Source organism: Nanorana parkeri, unplaced genomic scaffold (genome assembly GCF_000935625.1).
Source record: "Nanorana parkeri isolate BGI_ZX_2015 unplaced genomic scaffold, ASM93562v1 scaffold2095, whole genome shotgun sequence".
Lineage (NCBI taxonomy): Eukaryota > Metazoa > Chordata > Amphibia > Anura > Dicroglossidae > Nanorana > Nanorana parkeri.
In genome coordinates this window covers 134,076-146,589 of record NW_017308363.1, presented here as the reverse complement: position 1 = coordinate 146,589, position 12,514 = coordinate 134,076, and the positions used below count along the sequence as shown (strand labels likewise).

The window sequence follows — 12,514 nt, the reverse complement described above, 5'->3', positions numbered from 1 at the left end:
TTATTTTACATACTTGATTTATTTAGCAACAAAATCCTCCAAAGTCTTTGCCCTGCTGAGATGTAAGTTTTACTTCTGCATACATAGTTTAGCACCTATTCCTGGTACCCATGGCACCAAGATTTGTTGAGCAACTTGCCATGATAACACAGTCCTCTATCGTCCTCCAGCACTGCACTTTGCTCTTGAGATACTTCTCTTCACTCCTACATGCCCATGCAACTAGAAATTATGTGGGCTGAAGGTGGAAGATTTATTATGGGTAGAAAATGCAAGGAAACATTCAAGAATGAGACAGCTTCAACAAGAGCGGCGGAGAAAAGGTCTATCATGTATGCTTCATAATAATGATGTATATTCTGTTTCCTAAACAATATGAAAATAAAATTCCTTCAGAGATGGTGGGAATCCTTCATAATGTGCATAGCAGGAATACAGACCTGGGAACTCAGCACAGAGATGGCGTGAGCCCATCATAATGGTCATAGCAGGCATACAGACCCAGGAACTCAGCACAGGTATGGTGGGAGCCCCTAATAGCCACAGCAGGTATACAGACCCAGGAACTCAGCACAGAGATGGCGTGAGCCCATCATAATGGGCATAGCAGGCATACAGACCCAGAAACTCAGCACAGGGATGATGGGAACCCCACATATTGAGCACAGAAGGTTCACAGACCCAGGAACTCAGCACAGGGATGTGAGAACCCCTCATAATGTCCACAGCTGGTGCACAGACCTTGGAACTTATTGCAGGGATGGTGGGGCCCCCTCATAATGGCCACAGCAGGTGCACAGACCTTGGAACTTATTGCAGGGATGGTAGGGGCCCCTCATAATGGCCACAGCAGGTGTACAGACCCGGGAACTCAGCACAGGGATGGTCTGAACCCCTCATAAAGTGGTCCGGCTCTCCCATCATCACTACAAGATCTATGTGAAAAATGAATGCAACTCTGGATGGAAATAAATGTTGTGAAATTGCAAAAGCTTTTCGAAATGATGCCACAGCGAATGTGTGCCGTAGAGCTAAAAGGGCTCCAACAAAAGTTATCGCTTAGTAAGCAGGCCCATGGCGGAAATGTAAAAATGTATTTGTTCCATAGAGGGTGTACTGGTGTGAGAGGTAAAGGGTTAATGGTATCATGTTGTATAACAGACTAAAATGGTAATTTTTCCATTAGTACCGATCAGTGAAGATTTTGTGACTTTGGCTTTCTACTGTTACAAAGTTTCCCGGAATGTGGTAAGGAATAGCCAATGCATACATTCCTGGTAAACAGAACTGCTCTCTGTACACAAGTCAAGATTTTGGATGACTTCCTCTTTTGTGGTTCTCCAATTTTACCAGAACTCAACTAAGAATCTTTGTTTTCAGAAGGAAAGTCCCAATTTAAAGTGCAAATTTGGGTGAAATAAAAATAAATAAATAATATATATGTTGTAGTCTGTCAGTAGCAGTTTTTATCTTTCTGACTCCCACTACAATATAGGTTTAGTAAGTGTTAAACCTGCCAGTAGATTGGCCATTATTTCACTATGTGTAGCAGGCCAAGCTGTCCAGCAAAAGTAACAGGTACAGGGATTGGAATGAACCATCCAACACTTCCGGAGGTGCTTACAATGGTTAACTTTTATTTACTGTATATGCCTTCAACCTGTATGCCAAACCCTCTCTCCTGAAAGCCAAAAGAGCAAAAATGTGCAAAAAAAAAGGTTGGAGGTACGGAGTTCTGTCAATGTCTGAGGGTCAGTGGGTGGTTGGGTGCAGCAAAAGGCTGGGTCATAATTAAGAAGGCAGAAGAGCCTGTTCAAAATTCCAGCTGCTCCTTTGAGGTTGTGCACTACATATGTTATCCCCTCAGTCCTCAGCCTATGTGTGTTATCTCCTCAGTGCTCAGTCCTCAGCCCATGTGTGCTATCTCCCCAGTGCTCAGTTCTCAACCCATGTGTGTTATCTCCTCCGTGCTCTGTTCTCAGCCTATGTGTGTTATCTCCTCAGTGCTCAGTCCTCAGCCCATGTGTGCTATCTCCCCAGTGCTCAGTTCTCAACCCATGTGTGTTATCTCCTCCGTGCTCTGTTCTCAGCCTATGTGTGTTATCTCCTCAGTGCTCAGTCCTCAGCCCATGTGTGCTATCTCCCCAGTGCTCAGTTCTCAACCCATGTGTGTTATCTCCTCCGTGCTCTGTTCTCAGCCTATGTGTGTTATCTCCTCAGTGCTCAGTCCTCAGCCCATGTGTGCTATCTCCCCAGTGCTCAGTTCTCAACCCATGTGTGTTATCTCCTCCGTGCTCTGTTCTCAGCCTATGTGTGTTATCTCCTCAGTGCTCAGTCCTCAGCCCATGTGTGCTATCTCCCCAGTGCTCAGTTCTCAACCCATGTGTGTTATCTCCTCCGTGCTCTGTTCTCAGCCTATGTGTGTTATCTCCTCAGTGCTCAGTCCTCAGCCCATGTGTGCTATCTCCCCAGTGCTCAGTTCTCAACCCATGTGTGTTATCTCCTCCGTGCTCTGTTCTCAGCCTATGTGTGTTATCTCCTCAGTGCTCAGTCCTCAGCCCATGTGTGCTATCTCCCCAGTGCTCAGTTCTCAACCCATGTGTGTTATCTCCTCCGTGCTCTGTTCTCAGCCTATGTGTGTTATCTCCTCAGTGCTCAGTCCTCAGCCCATGTGTGCTATCTCCCCAGTGCTCAGTTCTCAACCCATGTGTGTTATCTCCTCCGTGCTCTGTTCTCAGCCTATGTGTGTTATCTCCTCAGTGCTCAGTCCTCAGCCCATGTGTGCTATCTCCCCAGTGCTCAGTTCTCAACCCATGTGTGTTATCTCCTCCGTGCTCTGTTCTCAGCCTATGTGTGTTATCTCCTCAGTGCTCAGTCCTCAGCCCATGTGTGCTATCTCCCCAGTGCTCAGTTCTCAACCCATGTGTGTTATCTCCTCCGTGCTCTGTTCTCAGCCTATGTGTGTTATCTCCTCAGTGCTCAGTCCTCAGCCCATGTGTGCTATCTCCCCAGTGCTCAGTTCTCAACCCATGTGTGTTATCTCCTCCGTGCTCTGTTCTCAGCCTATGTGTGTTATCTCCTCAGTGCTCAGTCCTCAGCCCATGTGTGCTATCTCCCCAGTGCTCAGTTCTCAACCCATGTGTGTTATCTCCTCCGTGCTCTGTTCTCAGCCTATGTGTGTTATCTCCTCAGTGCTCAGTCCTCAGCCCATGTGTGCTATCTCCCCAGTGCTCAGTTCTCAACCCATGTGTGTTATCTCCTCCGTGCTCTGTTCTCAGCCTATGTGTGTTATCTCCTCAGTGCTCAGTCCTCAGCCCATGTGTGTTATCTCCCCAGTGCTCAGTTCTCAACCTATGTGTGTTATCCCCTCAGTGCTCAGTCCTCAGCCCATGTGTGTTATCTCCTCTGTACTCAGTTCTCAACCCATGTGTGTTTTCTCCCCGGTGCTCAGTCCTCAGCCCATGTGTGTTATCTCCTCCGTACTCAGTTCTCAACCCATGTGTGTTATCTCCTCCGTACTCAGTTCTCAACCCATGTGTGTTATCTCCTCCGTACTCAGTTCTCAACCCATGTGTGTTATCTCCTCCGTACTCAGTTCTCAACCCATGTGTGTTATCTCCTCCGTACTCAGTTCTCAACCCATGTGTGTTATCTCCTCCGTACTCAGTTCTCAACCCATGTGTGTTATCTCCTCCGTACTCAGTTCTCAACCCATGTGTGTTATCTCCTCCGTACTCAGTTCTCAACCCATGTGTGTTATCTCCTCCGTACTCAGTTCTCAACCCATGTGTGTTATCTCCTCCGTACTCAGTTCTCAACCCATGTGTGTTATCTCCTCCGTACTCAGTTCTCAACCCATGTGTGTTATCTCCTCCGTACTCAGTTCTCAACCCATGTGTGTTATCTCCTCCGTACTCAGTTCTCAACCCATGTGTGTTATCTCCTCCGTACTCAGTTCTCAACCCATGTGTGTTATCTCCTCCGTACTCAGTTCTCAACCCATGTGTGTTATCTCCTCCGTACTCAGTTCTCAACCCATGTGTGTTATCTCCTCCGTACTCAGTTCTCAACCCATGTGTGTTATCTCCCCAGTGCTCACTCCTCAGCCCATGTGTGTTATCTCCTCAGTGATCAGTCCTCAGCCCATGTGTATTATCTCCTCAGTGCTCAGTTCTCAACCCATGTGTGTTATCTCCCCAGTGCTCACTCCTCAGCCCATGTGTGTTATCCCCTCAGTGCTCAGTCCTCAGCTCATGTGTGTTGTCTCCTCAGTGCTCAATCTTCAGCCCATGTGTGTTATCTCCTCAGTCCTCAGCCCATGTGTGTTATCTCCTCAGTGCTCAGTCCTCAGCCCATGTGTGTTATCTCCTCAGTACTCAGTTCTCAACCCATGTGTGTTATCTCCTCCGTGCTCAGTTCTCAGCCTATGTGTGTTATCTCCTCAGTGCTCAGTCCTCAGCCCATGTGTGTTATCTCCTCCGTACTCAGTTCTCAACCCATGTGTGTTATCTCCCCGGTGCTCAGTCCTCAGCCCATGTGTGTTATCTCCTCCGTACTCAGTTCTCAACCCATGTGTGTTATCTCCCCGGTGCTCAGTCCTCAGCCCATGTGTGTTATCTCCTCAGTGATCAGTCCTCAGCCCATGTGTGTTATCTCCTCAGTGATCAGTCCTCAGCCCATGTGTGTTATCTCCTCAGTCCTCAGCCCATGTGTGTTATCTCCTCCGTACTCAGTTCTCAACCCATGTGTGTTATCTCCCCGGTGCTCAGTCCTCAGCCCATGTGTGTTATCTCCTCAGTGCTCAGTCCTCAGCCCATGTGTGTTATCTCCTCAGTGCTCAGTCCTCAGCCCATGTGTGTTATCTCCCCAGTGCTCAGTTCTCAACCCATGTGTGTTATCTCCTCAGTGCTTAGTCCTCAGCCCATGTGTGTTATCTCCTCCGTACTCACTCCTCAGCCTATGTGTGTTATCTCCTCAGTGCTCAGTCCTCAGCCCATGTGTGTTATCTCCCCAGTGATCAGTCCTCAGCCCATGTGTGTTATCTCCCCAGTGCTCAATCCTCATTCCATGTGTGTTGTCTCCTCAGTACTCAACCCATGTGTGTTGTCTCCTCAGTGCTCAGTCCTCAGCTCATATGTGTTATCTCCTCAGCTCTTGGTGTAGTTCTCAGCTACTAGTCTTCTTTTTGTGTGTGTTATCCACTCCGTTGCCAGTTGCTTGCACATGTATGATAACCCTTCAGCACCCATCTTTCTTCAGCACATGTGGGACAATCCCTCCTATTTATTCAAACACCACGCCAACTATCAGTCTCATCTCTACTGCCGCTCATCCAAAATCCATCTTAGCTCCATTGCCCCATTTATTTGGTGTGACCTATTAGAGAAGTGGATGCAGCATAAATGGAAGCACACTTGTTACAATGTGATTGGACAATCTCTGCATAATATCCTGTAGAATTTCCAGCAACAATGTATTACAAGGCTCCACCTACGCACCTTCAATATGTACATTGTATATATCCAGTTAGACCGGCCCTCATACTACGTAGTTGTTGGTAAATCTAACACATGCAGAGGTCCTGATTATGTAATGAGCACCACGGTGTACAGAACGCTCAGAAATAAGAGCCCAGGTGAAGGTTTCTCTCATTTTCCAGTAAGGAAGCACTAGAGATAAACATTGGATCTCTCTGCAATATTTGCTTTTTCTTTTGGCTCAGCTGATAAAACCTTCTGATAAGAAGCTTCATTGTGTACACAGATTATAAATATCCTCCGCACGCAGTTCAGTGACATTATACTGGGAAGCCCGACAATGCAGGTGAGTACAACAAGACCCTGTTAGATGGTGACCAAGCTGGATTCACAAGACTGGCTGAACACAGTTCCTGGGGCTGGTGGACAGTTTATGTTTCTGTATTTCATCTATGTATCTGTTTGCTTGGAGTTCACCTCCACCTATAGAAACTGAATTTAAAACAAGCTTTTAGTGCTGTTTGTCTCGTAGTAGTTCAGAGCTTCCCGTCCTTGGTTCAGGGCAGACTTGTATTATCAGAGAGACAATATTATACAGGACTAAACCACCTATTATGTGTTGTATTTGTATTGATCACCTACTGTCAGGGGAGTACGGCTGAACCCTGAGTGGAACCCCTTGGCGGGGGCGGCAAGCAAAAGTCTGAGTTCGAGGTACACAGGGGAAATCCAAGAAGAGCAGTCAGGTCCAATCCGGGGTCGAGGCAGGCAGCTAAGTTCAGAAATGGAAGGGCAGGCCAAAGAGTCGGTAATAGGGAGTCCAATCAAAGGGTCAGGAAGCGAGACGGTTCAAGGCACAAGGAGCTGGGAGATCACACCATAGAGGTAGATAGAATAACTCAGCAATGAGCCAGGCCTCTGACTGGGCTTTTATACCCAGTGGGGAACTAAGACCACCCCCTAGCAACCAGGAAGCTTCTCCTTCCAGGAGCCAATGGCAAGAGAAAGGCAGTGGGTGTGACCTGGGAACCTCCCACACCAAGCATCACACCTGACACCAGTACTGGGCGCTGGCGCACGCAGCCTGTCCACCGCACGCGCGTACCTCCCGGGCATTGCGTGCATGCGCACTCGCAACCCTGGCGCCAGGGGTCCTGCCAGGAAGGAGAACCCGTGCCCTCCGCCACACATGGCAACCCCGAAGAGCGGTAAGACCCCTGCGAACCCTGGACACCTACAACATCCATGCCAGCTCAGTCAATGCATTGTATTTTATTGGAATTACAAATACCATCAGAAACAAAGTAATCATCTATAAACCTATATACAATGTATAACAAAAGCATAAACCAGGTTAGGAAGTGAAGGAAGAAAATATTCTGTGTAACAAAGAGGTGATCCTAGCAGATAAATGTTACTTTGGGTTTGAGTGCCTAGTGGATCCGGTGATGGAAATCCACCCTCCATTATAATGTTTGACCCTCATATGTCCAACCCATCTAATTACCTTATGTCAGCACAACAGCCGTAAGTTAAATGCAATGGAAGCTCAAGGTGTATTAACCTTCAGGATTTGTCCTGGTGACCGTTATCGCAGAAAGTGAAAGAGAATCACAAATTTTGGGTTGTGATCAGAACAGGAGCGGATGGGAAATCTTCCATTGGGGGCACTAGATTTGGTGACCCTGCTGAACTTATGAGTATTTCCCCTGATTTTGGAGGGGTTTCCTCTCACTTTTTTGTTGTGGCAATTCGGACAGGAAGTGAAGGGAAATCTCCCCACTGGGATATAGGTGGGAACAAAGCATGCGGGGCTATAACATTCCATTACTCTACCTAAAATCTATCTATCTATCTCATATTAATATCTATCTATCTATCTATCTATCTATCTATCTATCTATCTATCTATCTATCTATCTATCTATCTATCTATCATTCTCTCTCTCATATCTATGGTAATAATTGTTTCTAGAGTAACACATAAAAGGCCACTAATCATTCTTTCTCCATCACTCAGCCCCAATCTTTGGACCTGGCTTTGCTCCTGGTGCTCTGCTCTGCTTCTGTTATCACATTTAAAGCTCCTCTCAACCAGAATCAGTGTAAGTGAAAATTTCCTCTTTTGTTTCCTCTTTTGACCTGATTTATAAAAAAATGTTTTATATCACTTTCTGTACTGTTGTACAAATCTTCTATAAACGTGTGTTCTGTTATTGTCGTGTATTGTGAGTTTGGTTCATTTGCTCTCGTTTATTGGCTCCTGTTTGTTACAATGGATAGAAATATTGACACAAAATCCAAAATTCAAAACCAGTGTTTACATACCAGTAGTGACAAAAAGTGGAAAATGATTTTCTGTACGTGATGTTGTGCTCCGATATCTCGGAGATGGAAGGAATGATGTGAGCATTTTAAATGTCCAAAGGATGGAATAATTAGCAATAAAAAGGGAACTTTTCTTACAGCCTTGGAATTGCATACAAATTCAGCTCACGTTCAAAAGGACAGCCAAGGGGTTAAAGACTAGTACCATACACCCATGACTATGGTTGGGTACACTTGTGATGTGAGGCCCAGGTCCAAGACGGGGGGGTAAGAAAGAAAAGGCAAAAGAGAAGTTTTCGGCTGCCTTGGCTGAGGTTGGGCCCCCCTGTGAGGTTAGGCCTGCCTCCAAGAAGGGGTCAGCAAAAGGGTTAAAGTGCAGCACCATGCAACCTTGGCAAAGGTCAGGCCAATGTCCTAGAATGGCTCAGAAAATACTTGTACTGCTTTGGCTAAGGTTGGGCCTTTCTGTGAAGTGAGGCCTGGGCCCAAGAAGGGATCAGCAATTGGGTTAAAATGCAGTACTGTGCAACCTTAGCTAAGGTCAGGACCACCTCTGAATTGAGGCCCTGGTCCAAAATGGGGTCATTTAGAGTGAGACCTTGGTCTAAGAAGGTGTCAGCAAAAGGGGTAAAGCGCAGCGCAGTGCTCCCTTGGCTGAAGATACCCCAACATTCCCGTAAGGTTATGCCAAGCTCCTTGAACTCTTCCTATATGGCATGCCTATAACAGAACTCCGGTCCTCTCTACCACAATGTGACGTAATATTTTTAGGTTGTCCACCTTAGGAAAACATAACACTTACTCTATATTTTGTCCTTCCAGTTGATACTTGTCGTCTAGACTACACCTGCTTCCCTCTTGATTGCAAGGATGTGCATGACAGTGGTATGACCTCAGACGGCGTATATTTGATTTACCCCAAAGGGCCGTATTCAGTTCCAGTCCCAGTGTACTGTGATATGACCACGCCAAAGGGACCATGGACAGTAAGTGATGGAAGTAGACAAGCCGCTGAGATTCATAACGCACTTATCCTTTAATAGTCCCCGCTACAATTTTAACCTAGGTTATTATACAAACTAGTAGTCCTATCACTGGAGCCATTTTTTAAACTTTATTTTATTGTTTATCCGATTAATCGAACTTAATAATCGGCTAACTAATCGATTTTGAAAATAATCGTTAGCTGCAGCTCTAATACTTACCCTCAACACTGCTGTCTGGAGATCATCACAATGTTCCCACTTTACAGCTGAAGTTCCTTAAAGATACAGTCCATATCCTAATTATAACTCTGTGCCCATAACTAATCCAGACTAGACAGCAGCAAATACAAGGTTATATCCCTAAACCTATCTACAATCATGTAGCCCCCATCACCTTCTGTGATGTGGCTACTAGACATTTAGTGATAGCCGGGGCTGTAGTCAGCCTGGCTGGAATTATAGTGGCAGTTATCTGGTTAATTCCAGGTGTCTGGCATTGCCTGTACCCCCTGGGTGGAGTGTGACTCTGTCATATTGTAGGACAGCCAATGAGAGGCACTGTAGTGTATGTACAGTACAGCAGCCAATCACTGGGTTCCTCTCAGCCAGTGGTGCATGCTGGGATAGGGTACATATATTGGTGGGATTTGCCATGTGCTCAGACTAGCCGGTACCATGGAATAGGGCTGGGTGCTGTTCAGCCTGCCCCCCCGGCTAGGCCTGAGGCCTGGGGGTGGGCATGGGCTGGTGTGAGGGAAATGTTTTCCTGAGGCCTCCAACATGGAGGATGCCTGTGATGCTGATAGAGGAAGAGAACCGGGACCTGTGCAGGCTCTTGAGGTACCCTGGAACTAAGAGGACTTCAGGAGCATGGTCGGTGTCTTTCCTGTTTGAGGATCTGTATCCCTCCTGTCTATCTGTTACATCAGTTGCCATCCGCTGCCTCCCAAGTGGATCTACACTGATATACCTATAAGGTCTGGGGAGTCTGAAGCTCTTGTCAGTTACCTCTGGAGGCTTAGAACCCCCATACCCTCTCTCCCCAGTGAAGATGTTCAATAAAAAGTTATTCTACATTATACTACTGGAGTGGACATCAGTCTGTGGGCACCAGAAGAAAGGCGGTGGATGCTAATGGTTGGGCAGCTGAAGAAGATACCCCTGGACAGACTAGAGATGAACTGGGTAATCAGCAGCTCTTTTGGGGGTGAGCGCTACAATCACAAAATATATTATAACTCTAAGTCATAGAGCACATTATAAACCCTAAGAATCAAGTGTAATGCTGGTAAAAATTTTAAAAAATTGATTTTTCATAATGTTAGTTGTATTATTATCAGACTTTCTTCCATTTTGCTGCATACATGCGGCATGCTTATGTGCTCAAGTATGCTTGATCAATCTTCGAGTCTCAGACTAACAATCAGAAGTGGGGGGGGGTCACTGTGGTATGCACCGGAATGAAAACCCAATGTTGGATCCCTGTGAGTGTGTGTACTTTTAGGTACTTGTCCATCTTCTGTGCATATCCATAATCTGAGCACTGACTGATCAGTGGTCCGAAATAAATCCAGTAATGTGGTACACCTTCTCCAGGTATTTCAGAAAAGGTTTGATGGAAGTGAGACTTTTTTACGAGGCTGGGAAGACTACAAGTCTGGATTTGGGCGAGCTGACTCAGAATATTGGTTGGGTAATGGTTTAATTTGATACATTTTGGTATACGGTTATTATTGCTTGGTTTCTTCATTTACAAACCTACACGTAGACACCAACACAATAAAAAAAAAAAAAACCTGAAAAAAGGTCAACTCCAACTCGGCCCAGTTTTATTAAGGGACTTTATATTGTATGCCCCCTGGGATGTAACAATACGTGACAGGACCCAATAGCAAACCCATTAAGGGGCCCCTAAATCTCCGCATGTAAGGCAATTTCTCCAGTAATACAGAATACAAGTCCCTTCATATAGGAATCACACAGGTTCCCAAACTACATAAATGTTTATCTTATGCAAATACAGCTGCCAAAAGCTACTCCTGCCAGTGTACCAAACCGGTATGGGCCCTATAACAGTTGTAAGTTGTGCAATGGCTATGGGTTAACCCTTTAATGTTTCTGAGTTGCTGGCAGTTGTAGTAGCTGTACAGAAATGAAAGTCTGTGGGTTAACCATCAATGCTACCACAAGGGAGAAAGACCCAAATCCATGACTACCATATATTGCAAGATATATGCTGCTCACATATAGAATGAGCAAAGTAAGGACCCAAATCCAATCTGGAGGGCCAAAGCCTTGTTTGGGAAATATGCACAAATGATTCTCATCCAAAGCTTTAATTGACTGTTGCAATCATATTCAGTTTGTTTTGGGTTTTAATACATCCCCTTCATCGGGTCTGTAGAGAAGGTGGATCGTTGGTATAAGTCAATGATGGTGCATTGTTGTAGATGTAAATTCACTTTTTTCCTACCACAGGTCTAGAGAACATCTACCACCTTACCTTGCTGAGGTCCTACCGCCTGCGCATTGACCTCACAGATTTTGACAATGACTCTCGTTTCGTGATCTACAATAGTTTTGCCCTCTCACCTCTTGCCATCTCTGGTGAGAGAGACAGCTATAAACTGCATATTGATGGATTTGAAGAGGGAGATCCATCCAGACCAGCTGGTGAGGAACCAAAAAAGCATAATGGATAGATGGCTACCTTTGTTGTTGGATGACAGGATGGATGGATGGTTGAATAGATGGATGGATGATTTTGTGGATGGATAGATAAATGGACAATGGATTTTTAGTTAATTTTGTACATAAATAGACAGAATGGTCGATATATGGGTGTACAGATGACTAGATGGAAGGATGATTTGGTTGGGGGGTGAGTGGGTGATGTATTCATTCCCAATGTGCATATAATCCTTCAATAAAATGTTGCAGCTGGTTAACGGTGAAGAGGTTTACACTCAACAACTATACTTACCTTGCCATATGTCACAGTTTTGTTTTATTCTCCTCTCCATATAATGTTAGAACCTTTGAATAACACTATAGTATATACAAGCAATAGGTTTGTATTCATGTCCATGCCCTGGTGGGAAGATTTTCCTATCAGGAAACTAGTGGACCTAGTAGTGATGTGGCAACTATACCCTTTTCTTTAACCTTTCATCATACATCTAATAAATGAGTAGGTGACGGAATGCCCAAATGAACTAAATGTTGTTTCTAAATTTGTTTTCCATTGAACATTTTGCAGTTATTCTAAATTCTATCCTGTTGTTTAAATTCTAACAGGCAACTCTCTGTGGACCCAAAAAAACATGAGTTTCTCCACCCACGATCATGACAGAGATACATATACAGGAAACTGTGCCAGTATGTACAAGGGAGGATCCTGGTATAGTGATTGCCACTCTGCCAACCTGAATGGACTGTACCTGAGGGGCCTGAGCCAGCAGTATGCCACTGGTATGACCTGGGCTGGATGGCGAGGACACTATTACTCCATGAAGAGCACCCAGATGAAGATAGCTGTCAATTTGTAAATTACAAATCACATCCACATGAAATATTATTAAAGTTGATCTCATGGGGAAACTTTGTATGCATGCTTACAATGGTCCAACTTGGTCACCTAAGTCATAAGAGCCAAGAGCCAATAACTTAAAGGAATGGTTAAGCCATTCCTTTTCTATATCAGGACCATAGCCACAGCAGCCA

At 45.3% G+C, this 12,514-nt stretch overlaps 2 protein-coding genes across 2 annotated transcripts in view; one reads left to right on the top strand and one right to left on the bottom strand.

Moving 5' to 3' along the window:
• The window catches only part of LOC108800676 (microfibril-associated glycoprotein 4-like), a 16,407-nt gene extending 8,890 nt beyond the window's left edge, over positions 1 to 7,517 (bottom strand). Inside the window, exon 1 of the mRNA XM_018572670.1 lies at positions 7,513 to 7,517. The gene's annotated coding sequence lies outside the window, so the exon portion shown is untranslated. The remainder of the gene's footprint in view (positions 1 to 7,512) is intronic.
• A 14-nt stretch (positions 7,518 to 7,531) lies between these two features.
• Positions 7,532 to 12,353, top strand: LOC108800675 (microfibril-associated glycoprotein 4-like). Its single transcript, XM_018572669.1, has 5 exons — positions 7,532 to 7,582; positions 8,628 to 8,791; positions 10,388 to 10,484; positions 11,270 to 11,464; positions 12,089 to 12,353. Exons 2-5 carry the CDS (start codon positions 8,693 to 8,695, stop codon positions 12,337 to 12,339), a joined length of 642 nt encoding a protein of 213 aa, XP_018428171.1. The 5' UTR covers positions 7,532 to 7,582; positions 8,628 to 8,692; the 3' UTR covers positions 12,340 to 12,353.
• The last annotated feature ends 161 nt before the right edge of the window (positions 12,354 to 12,514 follow it).

Excerpts from the sequence above, each read along its gene's own strand:
- LOC108800675 (XM_018572669.1), top strand. The coding sequence starts at position 8,693 with ATGACCTCAGACGGCGTATATTTGATTTACCCCAAAGGGCCGTATTCA. Across the intron at positions 10,485-11,269 it reads TGACTCAGAATATTGGTTGG|GTCTAGAGAACATCTACCAC; the intron begins GTAATGGTTTAA and ends TTCCTACCACAG. Across the intron at positions 11,465-12,088 it reads AGATCCATCCAGACCAGCTG|GCAACTCTCTGTGGACCCAA; the intron begins GTGAGGAACCAA and ends AAATTCTAACAG.